At 55.9% G+C, this 18,879-nt stretch overlaps 1 protein-coding gene across 1 annotated transcript in view; it reads right to left on the bottom strand.

The window, feature by feature from the left end:
* Positions 1-18,389, bottom strand: part of JADE2 (jade family PHD finger 2) — a 62,972-nt gene extending 44,583 nt beyond the window's left edge. The window contains 4 exon segments of the mRNA XM_040574005.1: positions 4,438-4,595; positions 14,974-15,059; positions 17,654-17,711; positions 18,103-18,389. Of these exon segments, the coding sequence (XP_040429939.1) occupies positions 4,438-4,595; positions 14,974-15,059; positions 17,654-17,711; positions 18,103-18,114 (314 nt within the window). The 5' untranslated portion in view covers positions 18,115-18,389.
* Positions 18,390-18,879: the final 490 nt, after the last annotated feature.

Here is an 18,879-nt window from a genome sequence, read left to right as displayed (position 1 = left end):
GCCAAAAACGTTAAATCATTAAGGAAGGAATTAGAAGCCGTACAGGTGCATCAAATCGGAGGTCGGTGCCAGCGCTGCACGGAGGGATGCTCTCTGCTGCGTGAGCTCGCCACGTGCTGCTGTGCCTGGCTCCGGCGGGGAGGGACGAGCCCCCCTCGGGCTCCCCAGACCTGCTCCAACAGAGGGGGCTCCCCAGCCTCATAAGAGCACCGTGGAGCAGCGAGGAGCAGCCAGGAGCAGCCACGAGCACCTTCCCCCAGAGCTCACCACGGTGTGACTCCAGCAGACGAAGTTCACCCAAGGCCCCCCATTCCCGTTTGTAAAGGGCGGTACCCGCACCCCGACGCTCCCAGACGTTGGGGTACCTCTGCAGTCGGTGCCACCGCTTCACCTTGCTCAGCCCTTAGCCTCGAGCCGAGCTGAGGTGGCCCTGTTGGCATCCAGCACCCACCAGTGCCCCCCACCAGCCTGGGGCTCAGCACCAGTGACTCAGGATGGCAATCCCAGTGCCTGGGCTCACCCATCGGTGCAGCAACCACCCTGCCTGCCCCAGGGCTCATGACCTGCCTGCTCCCGGCACCCTGGGGACCCTCCAGGGATGCCCAGCACCACCGTGACCCCAAGGTGCTCAGCCTGTCCCTCCCGGTACCTCCGCCTTTCCCCTGCTCTCACTCGGCTCCGAACGGGTTTCATAGCCACGCCGGAGGCCATCGAGCTTTGGGCAATGCTCAGGCTGTACAAAATAAACCCCTTTTTAAGCACCGACGAGCCAGAAACGATTGCGGAGAGGAAACATCTGATGTCCTGCACCGCCCGATAACCCTGCTGTGTGGGTGGCCACCGGCAGCAGCCGCGCGTCCGGCGGCACCCGGCCCTGGGCACCAAACCAGGGGGACAGCGAGCCAAAGGATGCTCCTCTCCCCCCATCGCCCTCCACGCAACCGCACGGCGATTTGTGCTAGCCTACAGAGCACCCTCTGCGTTAAGGCGGCTCTTGGTGAAGGCATCTTTCAGGCGGCTGCTTTCCGGGGGAAGCATTCCTTAAAACACGGCGCTCTCCCTCCCGCCTCACCCACAGCTTTGACATTTTTCGAGCTCCGGCAAAATAAAAACGTTTCAGAATCTAATTTTCAGCTTGGGATCCGCAAAACCTAGAGGCAACGGGCGGGTAGGAAGAGCTCGTTTCCAAGCGCCCAGGCGAGAGATGAAAAGAGCAGCGGCAGCAGCGGCAGCAGCAGCTGCACACAACAGCACACCTTGGGGAGGGGGAGACGCAGTTCTGGAGAGGGAAGCAGCCCTCGCACCCTCCGCTGCAAAACCTGCTGGGGGCTCCAGCCCATCCCCTGCCCAGGCTCTGCACCCCGGGGTCACAGGAGATGGGCTGGGGATGTATTTCCCAGGCGCGGCTTGCCCCCTCTCCATGGGCAGCACGCTGTTACATCGCTGTTTTACCCCTCCGAGACGTGGCAGAAAGCAAAACGCTGCCCCTGGCAAGCGCGGCAGCCCCGGGGCTGCGCCAGCTCTCGCCTTGGCAGAGGAGAGCTGCTGGGCTCCAGGCTTCGGTCTGTAAAAAAAACAGGGGCTGTGCGCTTTGCTCAGCAGGGAAAGGAATTCGGATTCCCTGCATCTGACCCAGCGAGGATCTGTTGTGGTTTTTTTTTGTCTGAGGAAGGAGGAAAAGGAAAGTTTGGAAACCAAGGCGGTGGCATGGGGCGAGGTCCCGAAGTGATGGATCCCATAGGACCAGCGAGGTCCGGTCGTTGCTGCCGGGAGGATCCGCGTGCTGGGACGGGGGCGAATCCAAGCAGTTAAACCAGGAGCAAGGCAAACGGAGTTGTAGGGCCTTATAAAGCTGTTCTCTGCAGGCAGATGAAATGCAGCCATCTCCGTGAAAACCACCTGATGCTTCTCCAAAGGAGGGCGACTGCAAGAGGAGTTGTCTAACCCCGCAGGCAGGAAGGGGACCGCGGTTTTCATCCGTCCTTGGCTGTCCGAATGCCGCTCCCTCTATCGCAGCGCTGAGTGCAGCGGGAAAACCCTCGGGGCAGGGGTGCCATCGGAGGGAGAACTCTTTGGGAGGAGCACACCCGGCTCCGCCGTGCCTTCTGCTGTGCAGTGGAGAGCTGCTGCCCTGGCTAACAAAACCTGGCAGCGTCAGCGCTGCTCGTCCCCTGGGACACGCACCGTGGCCACAACCCAGCCGCGAACACGGCTGGAAAATGAGACGAGGGCCGGAGCTCTCCCTTCCCCTCACATCGCCCTGGGGAGGCAGGAATGTCCCGCGCAGGCTCCAGGCTGAGGACGAAGCCCTCCGGGCCCTGCTTGCTGCCGGGCCAGCAGGGATGGATGGATCAGGGCGGAGGCACCTTGCGCTGCCGTGACTCCCACCTCCCCTCCGATGCAGGACGCGGCTCTGGGCAGGGACCCAGGCAGATGAGCAGCAGGAGCAGAGACCCTCCGTGACGTGGCTCTGCTCTGCACGGAGAACCTGGCCGCTGTGGGAAGCACGAGGGAGCTCCCGGTGCTCGGCAGGGGATGCAGAGCGGGACAGAGGGCTCCCGGAGAGGCTTTGGCAGGCAGCAAACTGTCAGGAAAGAGCTCAACGCGCAAAAGGGAACGACCCCGGAATCAGCAAGTAGCAACGGGGGCGGGAACAGCTTTGGTCTACAGCCCCGAGTATTTCATCAAACCAAAATGCAAGAAGGAATCATACAAGTGGAAAATACCTCCTGTGGGGAAACTAGGGATGTGGCTGCGCAAGCCGAGCCTGCAGCAGCGCAGGAGGAGCAGCCAGGATCACCAGGGCACATCACAAACCAGCTGCAGGGATTCACTGAACCGGCTGCAAGCACTGGGACCGCTACCAAGTGTCCTTGGGAAGTCACAGAAAATGGGTCCAACTTCAGCAGACCCAAAGAAGACATGCACCACCTGCCTTTAAAGAGAAAATTCAGGGAAAAACACCGAAACCAACACGCAGGCAAGCTGCACGAACACCTGCAGAAAATGAGAAGGGAGCAAGAAGCATCCGAGAGGGCCGGTGACCTTTGTGGTGTGCGGACAGGAGAAGGTGGGACACGTCCTGACTTAGCAGGGCTCCAGCCCTGCCTACGGGGAGATGCTGCCAGGTACCCGCGGGCAGAGCCCCCTGCGGGGCCAGGCTTTTCCACACACACGGGATGTATTTCTCCATCCCTTTAGGGGCATCCCTGCGTGGGAACAGCAGGAGCTGGCAGAGCTGTGCCAGGATGCCCCAAAAACAAGGGCGTGGGGCAGAGCAGAGGTGCACATCTGCCAGGAGGGGCTCGAAGCAGGGCAGCTGGCCCCAGGAGCTGGCACAGAGCTCCTCGATGCCCAACGCCACCCGACGCACGCTGCTCTCCGGGTCGGCTTTAAAAAGGCACCTCCGGCCCCGGCAGTGCCAAGCTATCACTTTTCGGCTGGAAATAGCACCGGCGCGAGCCCTCAGCTGGGGAGCAGAGCATTTATGAGTGCAGACTTGCGGTTAGCTATCAAAGACAACTAAAAAAAAAGATATTCCACACGCAGGTTTTTTTTCCTTTTTTTTTTTCCCTTTTTTTTTTTTTTTCCTAAGGATTAAATCAACTCAACAGCCCCCTTTACAACTTCCCTTTTGATGTGTTCAGACTCATTAAAGTTTCATTTCTTTCTCTCTTTTCCCCTGGGGAGGGGGGGGCGAGCAAACACAAAAGTTTGCTTCATAACCGGGGGCCGGCAGCTGCAGGAGCAGCTGCTGCCGCCGCAGACAAACGGTGCCTGCGCTGGGGCCAGCGCCTGGCCCAACTCCCCCGTTATCCGGGGAGCAGCACGGACCCCCGAGCACGGCCCCGTCCCCAGCACCACAACAGCACCACCTTTTCGCCACCCGTGCCGCCGCCGCTCCCTTTTGCCAAGCGCGCGGAGCAGGGGCAGCGGCGCACCCACGGCTCTTTGCTGCCTCGGCAGCTGCTGCAGGGTCTATTTTAAACACGGTTCCCCATTTTAAAATAGCGAACCAGAGGCCCTTCGAGGCCAATCGGCATCGTCTCTGCAAAGTCCCGTAGACGCCTGCCTGTTTGCCGGGCTCCTTTTCCCAGTCCTTGAACGTTTGTGCTCCCATCCCATTTTTACCACCCCTACCGTGATGTACGGCCTCGGCGCTTCTAGATGGAGGTGCATCCATCAGCAGACAGATGCTGACGTTCTGGCTGGCTTTCTGTTGTGGTTTTTTTTTTAACATTCCTGTGATTTTATCAGATCTTCTCAAAATTCCCCAACCACAAGCAGGCGAGGAGCTGGCCCGCCTGGCACGGCTCCTCTGCGCCGCCCAGGCACCGTACCTGGCCATCCGGGGGGACAAGTGACAAAGCAGCCCGCCCGGGGACAAGGAAGGTGACAGCACACCCCCCGTGGCACGGAGGGGACCCGCCGGCTTACCTGACCACGGGCTGGGGGATGGCCTCGGCGCTCGCGGGGACCTGGACGCCCTTCTCCCACTCCTGGCGCCAGGGGTCGGCCAGGACGTAGTACTCCTCCGGGCTGAGCTGGAAGGAGTCGGGGATCTTCATGGCTGTTATCAGATCCGTGCGGAAAACCTGCGCCGGGAAACAAACCACGGGGAGGGTGAGGGGCTCTGACGAAGCTCTGTGCGTGTGCTCGGGGCGGGAGCTGGGGATAACCACGGGTGACAGCGGGGCAGACTCGCTGTGTCAACGTGGAGAAATGACGGGTTACTTTCTCCTAGGGGATCGATGCTCACAACCGCTGGCTTTCAACCACATTCAGCCCTACTGGGGCAGATGCCGCTTTATTTTCTCTTGGCGGGACTGAAGGTGCTGGCAGGAGAGGCACTGCACTGCCCTGAGCACCTCTGTGTCCCCTTCAGCCACCTCGGAGCCCTGGGCACCCTCCTGTCCCCACCAGGTAGAAATCCGCCCAGCCTCTGCCATCCCCGCCTTCAGAAGCCCCTCCACGCGGGCCGTTCTCACACAAAACGCATTCATCTGGCTTTGGTGGTGCGCTGTTTTTGTTTGTTTTTTTTTTTTCTAAACCCCCCCCCTGTGAATCATCGTCGTTAAAATGCAGGCAGAGCAGCTTTCGCACAGCCACGGGCACGTCAGCGCAGCCCGCCTCGGAGGGTGACCCTGTCCCAGATTCGGCACCGCCACGGCTCTGCCGGCGAGCTCCCCGCCCGCGGCTCGCACCTGGCTGCCTGCCCTTCTGTCCCCGAGCAAACCTGCCCCAAAGCAAGCCCACGGCTCCGGCAGCACCCTCCCCGAACCACCCGCTGCCCTGAAGCCCTGACACCCAGTGCCAGCGACTCTCAGGGCCACGGAGCAGGGCTGGATGCTCAGCTCCGAGCGCTGCCCCTTGCAAAGATCCTTGGCTGCTGTGGACCCCCTCTGCCAAGCACGGCCACCACCTCTGCTTGCCTCTGTGTTGGAGAGATCACCTTCCTGCTTCACAAAAACCACCCCACTACCAGCAGAGAGAAATATCCCTGAGTCAAGGGCTTCAAGAGGCTCCCGGTTACAGCAGCTAAACCCAGATGTGCTGCGCCGGGATCAGTGGAAGGCCCTTTGGGGGCTGACTTGTGAATTGTGCTTGCGGTGAGAGCACCAGGAGCAGAGCCTGGCCAGGGCACGGCTTTGCCTCAAAAAGCTCCAGCTGCCTTCGGGAGAGCAGCCACGCTCCCAGCGGGCACCCGGCTGCCACCGCCGGCTGCCGTCACGGCCGGTTTTTGGGTGGATATCCACTTGGAGCAGTAGCTGGAGCATCCTGGTGGGCTCTCCGGCCGCCTGACGGGTCAGTGGAAGCACAAAGCATCACCGAATTCTAACGCCGCTTCCCGTTTTCATTGTCTGTCTTGTTCCCGAGGGCTAAGCTCGAGTTTAGTCTATAGTTTGTTTAGTGAGCAGGAAAATATCCGGCTAAGCGGTGGTAGAGATGCCTGTGTACACGGCCCCAGCCTGCAGCGAAACACACGGAGATTTCCCCCGACCCCATAAACCTCCTCCGAGGCTGACACCGGAGCCCTCCCCTACGAAAATCCGCCAGCCCCTTGGACAGGGACCATGCTTGTTCTCCATCTCACTTCTGGCCCTGCAGAGCCTGCCCCCAGCACACCGCCGCGAAAAAAGCGTTCCAAACACATCCATCACGGTAAATAAGGCTGTCCTGCCAGACACTGCCTGACAGCAAGGGCTTGAGCAATCCCGTCTCTCGCGGAGTAAAAATAAATTGTAAATGAGAATGGATGCTTTCTCCTCTCTGCCATCTGCTATTAGCCGAAATAACGGCGGCGATGCCAGCAGCCGGGCTTGGACACCGTCTAGCTCCAGCCACGGCTGGGACGGACCAGGTGTTTTCTTCAGCGCCGTTTCATCTGTTTGCAGTGTCTGTCCTCAAAGCGAGCACTGCGTTGTGAGGAACACGACAAACGACGCAGCACGGGCTTTACACTCCTGATACAACAACAACACGCTCTGGGGAGTGTTTCAGAAACCTGATCGGCTGAGATGCAGGAAACCAGACATTCACCAAGACCACCGAGACCAGGATTTAGGTCAGTTTGTTTAATCCTCGGAGCCTCAGCTGATAACCCAATTAGCGCTGAACACAACAAACAACCTCTTCTATGTTGGGCCCTCTCTGAATTGCACCGGTACCTTCCTCCTCGTGCACCTGCTCGGAGACGTTGTTGACTGCAGCTATATAAAGCCGATCTGAGCTGCCCAGACCCAGTCTTAGAGCATCCTTCAACAACCAGAATTAACAGCCTACACATTGCCGTCAGAATTAGGCTCGGTGTGAGAAAGATCAAGCTCCTTTAAGTCTGCGTGCTACAAATTCCTCCTTATGAATGCCACAGTAGCGTTTTACTATGCTGTCAGTGCGAGAAACTAAAAAAAAAAAAAAAAAGCTTAAGATAAACGCTAATTAAGCATGAGAAGGAGCACGCAAGATGTCATAATCCTTCCCGTGCCACGTGTCTGCGCATCAAGCAGTGAGAAATAAACAGAGTAAGCCCGCTGCAACTCATCTGCTAAAAGAGCGTGCAAATACACCCCGTGCCCGACGTGTCTGCACTGCCAGGACCCCAGCTCAGGCAAGGGGCTATTTCCACTCCCAGTTTTTTTTTTTGGAGGGAGCGGGGAGCCGGCGGTGCAGGCAGGGCCCTGCCGCAGGGCATCAACCTGCAGCGATGGGGACACCAGTGCAGCAACGGGGACACCGGTGCACCGATGGGGACACTGGTGCAGTACCACGGGCAGGCGGTGACGGAGGACTTACACCGTGCAGAGCCCGTCCCGTTGCCTTCCTCTTGCAGACGGAGACCTGCGCTGGCATGCCCCAAGTCGCCCGGCGAGCCCCAGGAGCTGGGAAGACTGGGAACCCGGCAAACTGGCTGTGATGTGATGGACGTGCGTGTGCCACGGATAATGGGAGAGCTTTGGCACAGCAAGGAGAGAGATCGCTGCAGCTCTGGGTGCTGGGAAACCCCACATCTCCCCTCCAGGCCTCACCCCCAGGCAGAGTGAAACGATCCGATCCTCGTGTCCGAAACCACACACGCCTGGCTGCGCCTGCAGCCACTTCTCAGCTCACGCCTTCAGCTCGCTCCTGGCTGGTAGCTGCGTCACGGCTTCAGCAGTCCAGGCTGCGCACAGCCTCTGGCCGAGCAGGGCCGGCCTCACGGAGCCTCCACCGTACCCTCAGCGATGCAAAACCCTCCTGGCAAGCCTCGCACCTCGCAGCCTTCATGCTTGAAAGCGCAGCGACAGATCAGCCCTCTGTACGGTTTCTCCCCTCTTTCCTGCGCACATCACGGGCTCGCCTTTTCCTGCATTGAGTCTTCCCCAAATTCATCCCTTCTGGCTTTTCAGCTCACATCGGCGTGGAAGCTTAGTTTTAATTTTAAGCCAAATAAGCACGATTGTATCTATTTCCCCGAAGATGATAAGGCACATCGCAGGCTGGATTTGCAATCTTACTACTTCATTTATTTAGGCCTTCTTGGAAAACAGATAAGCTCGCACATCCAAAGGCAGCGAGCACGCCAGCACTTTATCACAATGATGCCTCTGTCTTTTCATGAAGAACTGGAAATGCTCAAATTATTAACTATCAAAGCAGAACACTTTAGAAATGATAGAATGCCACAGAAATTGTAAAGGAAAGCAGATCAGTTGTCTGGAAATCTCCCAACAGCTAATACGCTCAAATTGTAATCTAAATGTCTTTTTGTTTTGAATTGTCTGGGATTAGGGTTGGGAAAAGACTCAATTATTCTACTCAAACTCTTCTGAATTATTTATGAAAACTAAATAAAGGATAAATTGGGCACTGATGAACTGAGGACCTGGCGGTGAGGAGAAAGTTGTGTACCAGAAAACAAGCAATTTTCCCTCAATAGCACTGTTTACTGTTTCTTCCCTTCCGCAGGAACTGACAATTTGTCTCGGGGGCCGCTGCCGCCCGCCCCGCGCCGGGGGAACTGGCCACACGGTCACGTCAGTGCCTCGGGCACCTGAGCTGCCGCAGCCTTTCCCAGCATCGGACCGCTCTGCTTCAGCTCCATTTCCAAGGCTTGTCAGGAGCTCTTGTCCCTGCAGGCCTTTAAGTGATCCCTGGCACTCGCTTTTCACTGGCAGGACAGGCCCGTATTACCTGCCTCGGTTATTTCCCCATCCCTTCAGCCCAGCAGGGCGCGATGCTGGGCTGGCAGCCGGTCCTGGAGGTGCAGGACCACGGGAAGTCGCCGCGACGCCGAAGCCATCACATTACCCACGGGTACGTTCGTATTCGTTGTTACTTCTGAAGTCTGCTGTAGTGAAGCAAAAACCGTATCGATCTTCCCTCTCAAAAAAAAAAAACAGACCCTAACTTAATTAGAAATAACACATCCTCCGATTCTGACATCCTCGTTTTTCACTTCACATGAGACTGGGTTGGGAAGGGTGGTCCTCCGGTTGTGGCAGAGACCTGGAAGGCAGGAGTTGGACCCGGCTCCTCCCTCAGCACAGCATCTCATGCGCGGCCGCCGAACCCCACGGAGGACCTGGATCTCCATCCACCAGAAGTCGTGATCCAGCGTGCCCCACAACATCAGGACGGCACGGGGCGATGAGCACCCTGCCACGCACCGGGAGCCGCTGTGCTGCCACCCCGGTCTTACCGACGGAGCCTCCTCCTGCCCGCAGCCCTGGAAGCCACCACTACTGGTCACCCCGTGACAAACTGGTGTCCCCACAAACCCCCTTTGCAGCCCGGGGCTCGGCTCGCCGTGCCGTAGAGCTCCCCTGCTGCGCTGCTCCCAGGCGGTTCCACTACCGCGAGCGCATTCCTCCCGCGGCTCCTGCCCGCTTCACAGCCTCCTCTGCCCATCGGCCCCGTCTCCGCCGCGCCTCTCCACTACCTTTCTGCGAAATCCCCGCATCGATTTCAAGGTTCTCTGACTCACTTGCAAACCCCTCTAATAAAGTGGGCCACCAATCTCGCCGCTATTCAGCTCCCACTTTACGCGCTCTCCCAAGGGCTGCGCTTTTACAGCGACTGCTCGGCGGGGCTGAGGCTGCCAATTATCCCGTTAGCCCCAAATACCAACCCCAAAACATCAAATTCAGATCCTTTAGTAACTGCTTTCCACTTGTATGAAATCAGCTTCTGGGCGAGAGCCAAGAAGCTGAATCTGTTTTGGTCTTTAAATCTAAACTAAAGAAACACTCGTCTAGCGCTGCTTTTAATTAGCTTTGAGGACTGCGACGAGCCCAGGGACGGCGCAGGGTCCTGCGCGGACGATGGCAGCCCTTGCATGGGTTGTGTTTAGGCACACAAACCTTTGTACCCCCAGACAGTTTCTGCAAAAAATAAACCTCTCCAAAGCCCTTCACACTGCAGAGCATGGGTAGGAAATGAAGAGAAATTAAGCCCATTGCTCAAAATCGAGTGCATGCGGAAAAGCGCAACGTGTGTGCTGGCGAGACAGCAGGCAGGAGGGGTGGGAATCGCACAGCCCCAGCCTGTCTGAAATCACACGTTTGTTACCTCTTCCCTTTTACAAACTAAATTATCTGAGATCCTTCCCGACACCCTTGTATCTGCACAGCCCGCCGGGCTCTCCAAGCGCCGCTCTGAGCGACGGGCAGAATTTCTTCTGTGGCTGTGCAGCGATGGTTCGCAGCATGAAGGACGGGGGAGTGGTTTTGGAAGCCCAGATGACAGGTTTTCTGCAGGTTTTGGTTCAAAACCTTTCCTTCCTCCTGGCCAAGGTCCCCCCCAGCCACCGTCCCCTTCTCCACCGTCCTTCTGCCCCAGGGAGGGCTGCGCAGGTCCCTCCCGCTGCCTTGCAGGGTTTTCTCCTCCTTCCCAGCCAGCACTATTAGCCCTTCATTCTTTCAAGCATAAAATTGTTTGTTGTAGCTCATGAGTCACAAGGATTTTTAGAGAAAGAGAAAACAATGAGAACAATGGGAGCCCTGGGAATATTTTTTGGTTGGACAAACTGTCTTCGTATCAGTTGGAGCCAGCACCTACGTGGGACCAGCCCATGGCAGCCCACCCAGCTCACCCAAGGCTCATCTCCCAGGCATTTTGTCACATTTTTCTAGCCTGTTCCAAAACAAGCCGAGCAGCAATATTCGCAGGGCTAAGGAACATGGCAATGCCTGGTGTGTGTTTGTAAGCAGTGATACTATCTGCCTGTGGGGAGAAAAATACTTACTCTCGTGTTCATTTGGGAGCCAGTCTGCTATCTCTTAATCTATTCTTGTTTCCTCTTGAAATGCTGAATGTTAAAGATTCAATGAACAACAGAATTTAAAATAGGAACAAGAAGCATTTTTGTCTTGCCCTTCTCAGCATTCAGAAGACAATGGTATTAATCTGTTGTAACCATGCTGGCTTGGGAAAAGTGACAAAGACACTGCAGTCAAACCTTTCAACAGAGACCTATTTTCTCTTAATCCAGCACGGTAAAAGTATGTCCGGTCTTACTTGGCCATGTGGTCCCTTACAAAAGCCTTTCTCAAAGCATGGAGAGCCCAGGGACTACATTCACATTGCCCTGTAGCAGCACATACCTATTGCAGTGGAAAAAAAATAAACACAAAAAGAACTAGTGCAATAATAATTACTTTCTAGAAGGGAAACAGTATTAAGTTGAGGATGCTTTAAAAGGGTTAAATCCTTGGAAAGAGATATTAAAAAACATCCTTCAAAACACGGAAGTAATATCTAAACAAGGAAAGCAGAAAATAATGTAAATTGTATAAATTTGTGGTTTGCCCCTCATCTTGAACAGGGCGTGCAGCTGTGGTCCCGTAACCTCAAAAAGGACTGGACAGAAGCGGAGGTGAGGAGCCCAGCACCTGCAGAGGAGGGCCAGGACAGGGCTGTGGCTCAGCCTGAACAGGGATGGCCGAGGGGCTGTGAGGCAGGAGGGGTACACCACGACGCAGGTACTTCTTTCCCCGCAAAATATTCTGGCCGTGCAGCCCGATGCAGGGCAGCGTTTTGGATCCCAAGCAGTTCAGAAGCTCATGACTAACCTCCTGGCTAACGCCCTGACTCAGATGTAGCATCCAAAGGAGTCCCCAGGCCGCTGATGGCTGGGAGCTGGAGGATGTAACCAGCGAGCATCATTACATACTTGCCTTGTTCCTGCATTCCCTCCTCAGACACTGACAACTGCTCCCTGTCAGCAGCAGGATGGAGGGCTCCATGACTGCCATCCAGCCCAGCCAGGCTTGCACTCACATCCCCAGCAGCCCTATAGCCCGGGGCAGGATCGCACTAACGCACGGATAAAAGAAGCAAACATCCCTCCTTCAGAAGCAAACATCCCTCCTTCAGGCACGTCTCGTTCCGTGCTGCAGACTCAGCAGCAAGGACAGGGAGGACCTGAGCACACATCATGCTGCACCAGCAGGATCCATCCCCTGGTAGGGCTGCTCGGGACGGCAGCACCACAGAGGGTGTGGGGACCCCTGCTCATTTCCAGGCCAGGTCTGGGGACAAATGAGCCCGAACGAGGTTAATACAACCAGGCACTGCAGGTGCCAGGAGCTGCCTGTGTCCGTCCCCATCCCGTGGACCTCCTGACCCAAGACCTGCTCCGCCGGCAGCCCCTGGGGCCCAGGGCTGTCACCTCGGCACGGCTTCGCAGAGCCCGGTGTCTGGGCCACATCAGAGCCCAGGCAGAGCCCTGTGACACGCACAGATAAATATAATCGCCCTCCCTGGCACCGGCCCCCAGCGCGGATGTTTACAAACAGCTCAGTACTTTTCCATGTTAAGAAGCTTGTTTTTCCAGATGCCTCGTATCGGGTGGTTTTTAATGTGTATAGTTAATCCCTTCTCGCAGAGTCTTTCATAATAAACATCACCCCCTGACCCGGCTAATAACTATGTAACACTAATGCTTTTGATTTTTTATCTCCTGCGCATGTTGGCAGGGGAATGCAGATGGCAGCTCGGCTCCAGCCCACTCGCAGGGACCGGGGACACGACTTTGTGAGGGACAGGAGAGGCTGGAGACGACCCTGCTCCCTCCCCAGCCTGACCCATGGCATCGCTGCCCCTTGGACCACCTGCACCTGGGGAGCTGGCGGCGTGCAGAAGTGCCATCAGTCATTACAAAGGTACCAACCAGGTGTACCCGAGTCTGAGCTACTGCTTGAAAAGGCCGCACCATCCCCAAAATGTCCTGGGCAGACTGCCTGGCAGGTTCTGATGCCTGATAGTGAGTACATTTTGCTTTCCACATTACCCTCTTGCGGTTTCCATCCTCAGTGTGATAACGAAGTGTTTCATGTGAAGCAGGTTTGACAGTGGTGTGCTTTCTGTTTTGCACTTCTCCATACTTGCCATACACGATGGCCACCCTGCTCCATGCTGAAATCCTCCATTATGTGCCAAGCTGCTGCATCCAGATGTGTTTCCCCACAGAAGGAGCCCAGGCATGGCTGTGGACCCATGGCTGTGGGCCCATGGGTCACAGCAGGACTTGGGGCAGATGTGGAAGGGTTTGGGAGATGCTGTCCCAGAGGAAATCCACAAACCCACGCTCACTGTAGCGACCTCGAAGCTGCACACTGCGACGTGCCCCAGCCCTGTCATGCAGGACAGGCAATGCTGTGCCAGACCCTCGGCTCTCCGGCCTGGCCTCTGGGTCTCATCTGAAGCTGAACCCAACCAGCGCCAGGCCCCGTGGCCACAGGGAAGACACAGGATACGGGACCGGAGCTGAGATATGTGTGGCTCACATCTGCTTGGCTTCCCACCACGCTTTTGTAGAAGACGGCTTGTCAGCTTGAGCCTCCTGGCCAAAGTCCAGCCTGAGGAACCGCACATTGCCTCCCCGAGGCCCCCTGTGGTTTTGGTTCCGACATGCCACCGTGGCTTGCTCTGTCCCACTGTCGGGTGGCCTCCCGCAGGTGCCAGGCTGAGCTTGGCTCTGCGGCTGAGGTTCACCGAGACGTGTGCGCCGGGCAGCGCAGGCCTCAGAGCAGGGGGGTGAGCCGGGCCTGCACGGGCCCTGACCTGACGTCACCCTGGGCAAAACTGCAGAGCGGCAAAAATTGGGTCTGAATGCCCTCCGCCAGGCCCAGAAGCATTTCAGACTTATATCCAGTAACTTCAGCAGCAGCTGGGTGAGCTCCTAGCTGGCTGGTAAGCACAATTCATACTGAAGAGAGCAGTGTGAGTGTAGAAAGGTGCAGAAAGGGCGCTCCTGACACCCGTGTTTTGGAGGAGGATCTCACCGGGCAGCATGGCAGCACGCATGGCACCATCGGTGACGCCAAGTCGCATCGTGGCACTTCAGCGCAGGCCTAGCACCAGGCATGACCATGGTGGTCCTGAGGGCAATACCAGGCTCTCCTGGCGTCGTTACAAACATCAGGCACAGGGACAGGACCTTATGTCACGGAGGTGGCAATGGTGACGCAGGAAGACGACGTACCCTAAATGCTTCTGTGTGTGACTGGGGGCTCAGCTCACAGCATACACCCACCACTCATTTCAAGAGGCACATCTATAAAAATTTACATTCCTAGCCCCCATGTGCGACTGTCCAACAGCCTGTCAGCAGGCAGTGACATCTGTATCTCCGGCTCTTTGTTATCTGGAGTGTTTCCAATTACCTCAGCTGGTAATAACAGCTCCTCAGCCCTTCTCCTTACTCAAGGCACAAGCAACCTGGACTTTTTAAAGTCTCTGTCCACTGCCAACAACACACGAGATACATCAATGTAAATCTGCCACAGCGATAAGAACTAAGTGCAGCTATAACTCAGGCGGTGACCACAGGAAAACCTCAAAATCTCTGCTCAGCTTGATGCAAACTGAGGATGTTATAGAGGTTTGTGCTCACCGGGCCACAGTCCCAGGAGATGCACAGCGTGGGGGCTCGAGAAGGGATCTGCAGCCTGTATGAAGGGAGGCTGCAAGAAGGTACCAGACAAGCCCGCTTCACCTTCATCTAAACTTAGCTCCGTTTGGACGCGGGTCCAGATGACAGGGAATGTACCAACAACGTCACTCTGGCTTTGCTCACACTGCTCTGGAAATGATGATGACCACCACTAAACAGTGCAGTTGCTACAACAGCAGCTCGTGCTTGGTATAGTTTCCACTTCTATTGGAGGTGTATCCAAAAGCCACGCGAGGGAAAGCAGGACACAGCTAGAATGGGATCCAGGCGGGCACCCAAAGCTGGGAAGCTCAGCACATGGCCGTCCCGACCTTGCAGGACATCCCAGTCCCTCCAAACCTCCCCTCTCCCCACCTGCATCAGCAGGAATCCCCCTGGGGACCACGGTCCCGACGGGCTGGGCACAGGGACCCCCCCACCCTCCACCTGAGCATCCTCCAGGTACCTCCGACTGCTCCCTCCAGTGCCCAGCCCGAGCACCGCAGCACGGTCTGTGGCTTCTTAAGAGGATGCTCTGAGCAGCCAAAAACCCTGCGTACCTCAGAGGGCTTCTTCTCCTTCTGCCGGGACCAGTTGGATTTGGTATTCGGAAGTTTGGAGCATCTGGACGCAGATGTGGTGTGACCTGCAAGGAGGCAAAGGAGACATTACCTGAAAAACAGAGCAAGTTTTGTCCACATCTTTGCTACTGCCACTACTTCAGCCTCAGCCAATGCTTTGGGTCAATGCTAAGAGGTGATAACACCTTGACGTGGCATTATTTTTGTGCACATCTCAGGGTACTTCACCAAAACAGACTGACATCACTTTTCTGCTGCTACAGGTGATGAAACAGAGGCCCCTGAGATTTAAGAAAGCTGTGGTCAAGAGCGGACATCAGGCAAGGTCCCAAGCATGAATGGAGTCCCCGAGGGAATGAGCCCGAGCTTAACCCTCCTGAAGCCAGGTATCTACAGGAATCAGAAATGAAGGAAGTAAGAGTAAAATTTTCTAACGTGGATGCTCAAAGTGAAGCAGCTGAACTGCTCGAGGACTTCAGGCTCCATGGTAAAAAAACAGTGACCACTTGGGTGAAACTTCCCTGTCAGTGCCAGCACTAATAGCTTCCACGCCTGCGTGCAGTTCAGCAGCCCCCTCTGCACCTAATGGAAACCACACAACAGTACGCATTTCAGTAGTAAGAGAGTATTTGCTTTGGGATTTGGGATTACTTTACTCTGGGATTATTACGAATGGACTCTCATTATCCTGACTCGAGCAGTGTTACCACCACCGCTGCCACCTCCACAAGGCAAACGCTGCTGAAGCTGAAATGCGACGGGAGCACAGTGTTATTAATTTGTATTTCCAACTCAGAGGTGTTACTATCACTACTACTACCAGCAAAAAAGGAAAAAGCTATCTGTATTTGGTAATACTAAATAATAAACCAACTACTGAAAGATTTTGTGTCCGCTCCAGACACATGCCTTCTTGTATACGTATGATAAAACCAAGACCTGATCTCATGGCGTCAACTGTTCCCGAAGGACAACTGGTTTCTGGCCGCGGGGTCAGGCTAGATGCCACTGAAGTGGGCTCCACATAAATGCAGGCTTTTTTATGCCAGTATGCCAGAGGACTGGGTAGACAAAGTACAGAGCAGAAAGCCCTAAGCTGTAACCGCCGGGAAAAGCTGCTTTACTCGGCGAGTTGCTCCAAGCACTGCAGAGGCAGACCCCGAGTTTACGCTGACAGATTGAGGCACTAATCTCCCCTTTGCCCCCTCTTTTCAAGCTATGACGTGGCTACAGCTACGCAGACTTAGATAACAAGTCACCGCCATCCTTTCCTGGCAGAGGCACAGAGAATAAGGTCGTCATTTTGTTGACAACTATCCTGCAGGAGACCATTCGTCAACGGCTTAGCCATCACCTGCAGCACGAATATCCAACTCCAGCAGAGGTAAGGCCACGCTGCTTAACACCACGCTGAAAGATGCCTTAACCCCACATGGCGCAGAAGCTAAGGCAGCTCCGTTTGGTAAGCCGCTGAGCACCTGGGGATTAGGGGACAGCAAGTTTGGAGCGTGGCTTCCAAAGGGAGCCCCCCGAGCTAAAGATGTTTCATGTCACAGGAGGTGAGGGCTGCTGCTGGCGTGCACCAGGAGCCTGAAGCACTTCCCATCCCGGCCCTGCCACCGGGTCAGCGGCAGCAGCTCCCATCCCATGGCCCTGGCTGGCGCTGGCAGCACAAGCTGGGCTCACTCAGACCGTGGTTTTGGCTAAAGCTGTGGGAAGCACGGCCAAACCCAGCGAGATCAGCCTTTCTGTAACCCCCTGTAACCTCCCCATCATCCTGTTAGGAGCAGGCCCAGGAGTTGGGTGTCTTTAGCACAGTCCCTTTCGCTCGCGGATACTCCTGCAGCAGATCCTGTAAAGTGTGGAGAGCAAATTCCTAGCGCGGCCCGGATGAAATTACTGTGACATTCGCAAGAAACCAAGAACAACGAGTAGGGAACTACAGCGACTAGACAAGGGATTATACTCATGTCTCGAGGGTGCTGCACAGCCGAGGCACTGCGGTATTTCTGCAGTGGGTGAAACCCTGAAATAAGTGGGAGAGGAAAGCGCTCTATTTATAGCCAAAATTCAGCACATTTGCACATGTTTATTGTTGAGCACATGCTTCTGCACTCCCTGAATGAGGATGAAGTGAGGTATATGTTTAAAAGCAAGCGTGGGCTTGCAAGCTCTGCTGGCTTGAGCCCTATCCCTTTTCCCACATCACTCCTCAGCTCACAAGGGAAGAAGAAGGCTCTGCTTTCACCCTGACCCCAGCAAAAACTTCCCTTTCCCCCAGTACAGCTCCGCCAGGAGCTGACTGGGCTCGGGATGCAGCACATGTGCAAGGACAACTTGTCTACAGACGGCTTTTGCTCCGTTTGCAGATCTGCGCTCAGCAGCGTTTGCAGCTCTCCCTCACCCAAACTCCTCGCACGAGGGAAACACTTCCATCGGCTTGGAGGAGCCCACAGCCAGACATTTAAATTGGTATCAGCTTGTCGTACATCAGGGCTGCATTTCTGACAAACCCAACCCCGCGCACAATTCATTGCGCGGCGACTTCCCAGCAAATGCAGTTTCCTCAACTCCTCGCCAAGTAATTATTCCGACGCTTTCCCTGCTGGAGGTGAATCACTTAGTTATCTTGTTCAAAGCCTTGAATTAAAGGTCTTACTGTCAGTGGTGTCGGAGTTATCACTGCTGACCGAGTACTTTCGTCGTTTTTCTTCCATCTGCAACAGAAAGAAATGGCACGTTACACTTCGTGGCCAGGACCCTCACCCAGTACCCGCTCACCGTCGCTCCCAACGCCCGCACACCGTGCTGTCCCGACACCTACCCTCACGACAGAGCACCCGGGGGCTTAGGGAAGGAAGCAAGCAACCCTCAGAGGGTTTTTATTGTTAAACATCAAGGGCGTGAGCGTTTCTGTACCAGCCCTCCCTGCTTCCAGGCGGCAGAAGGGGCCTGGCGCCATCCCGCCAGCAGGTCTGGGCTGCGCGTTCGAGAAGCGCACAGACGCAGGAATGGAAACTCTGTGCACTCTTAGTATGTCTGCAGGGGAAAGTCCAAGCATCACTGAATTCTAGAGGACCCCTGTGCGCAATGAGGCCGGGGTTTTACCCTCTGAGTCATCTTCCCACTCGGGCGGTATCAGCTTTTCAGACGGCTGGTGCATCCGCCGCGCAGCCAGCACGCTAGCGCAGCCCGAAGCACGCTTCCCACAGCCCAGACCTCCTCCGCCTGCTCCAGCACTGCGGGGCAAGCCCCAGCTCCGGCCACAACTTCGCTGTCCTTGAGACAAAGCCACGGCATCCGGCACCGCCACGGCGAGGAGGAGGAGGAGGAGAAGGGACCTGCTTGAAGCTCGGCCGCCGGTTTGCTTTGTGGCTTTGAACAGGCCAGAAGTGCCTGAAATCAGCAGGCTCTCCTGAGCTCGCCCCTCGGGAATTGGGCAGAACCGAAAGGCAAACACCTGTACTAGCAGGTGCTTGAAAAAAGAGGGAAAAATAAATAAAGAAAAAAGGGGTTTAAAACTTGTGAAGACCTCTACTAGGGTTTAACAGGTGGGGATCAGTGCGGTCCCAGCTCCCAAGCAGGGCTGTGAGCGCTGCGGGTGGAAGCACTACGCACGGACCGAGCCGCTCAGCAACAGGCTGGAAGCTAAAATCCACCTGCAGAGCACAGCGCTAATCTCACGGAAATCATCCCGGTACTTTCTGAGATGTTCTGCAAGAATCTGAAGCACATACACTGCTTCTTCCCAAATATTGAGAAGGAACGACAACAAACGGGGTTCGGCGGCAGCAGGAATTGGCAGCAGGGCAGCTGGAGCACGCCATTCCCCCGAACAAGTGGAAAAGTCCCACTGCCTTAGAGCTCCCAGGTAGTTAAGCACAT

Source organism: Cygnus olor, chromosome 14 (genome assembly GCF_009769625.2).
Source record: "Cygnus olor isolate bCygOlo1 chromosome 14, bCygOlo1.pri.v2, whole genome shotgun sequence".
NCBI classification, from domain to species: Eukaryota; Metazoa; Chordata; class Aves; order Anseriformes; family Anatidae; genus Cygnus; species Cygnus olor.
The sequence above is the reverse complement of the archived record's forward strand: the minus strand, read 5'-3'. Positions and strand labels throughout refer to the sequence as shown.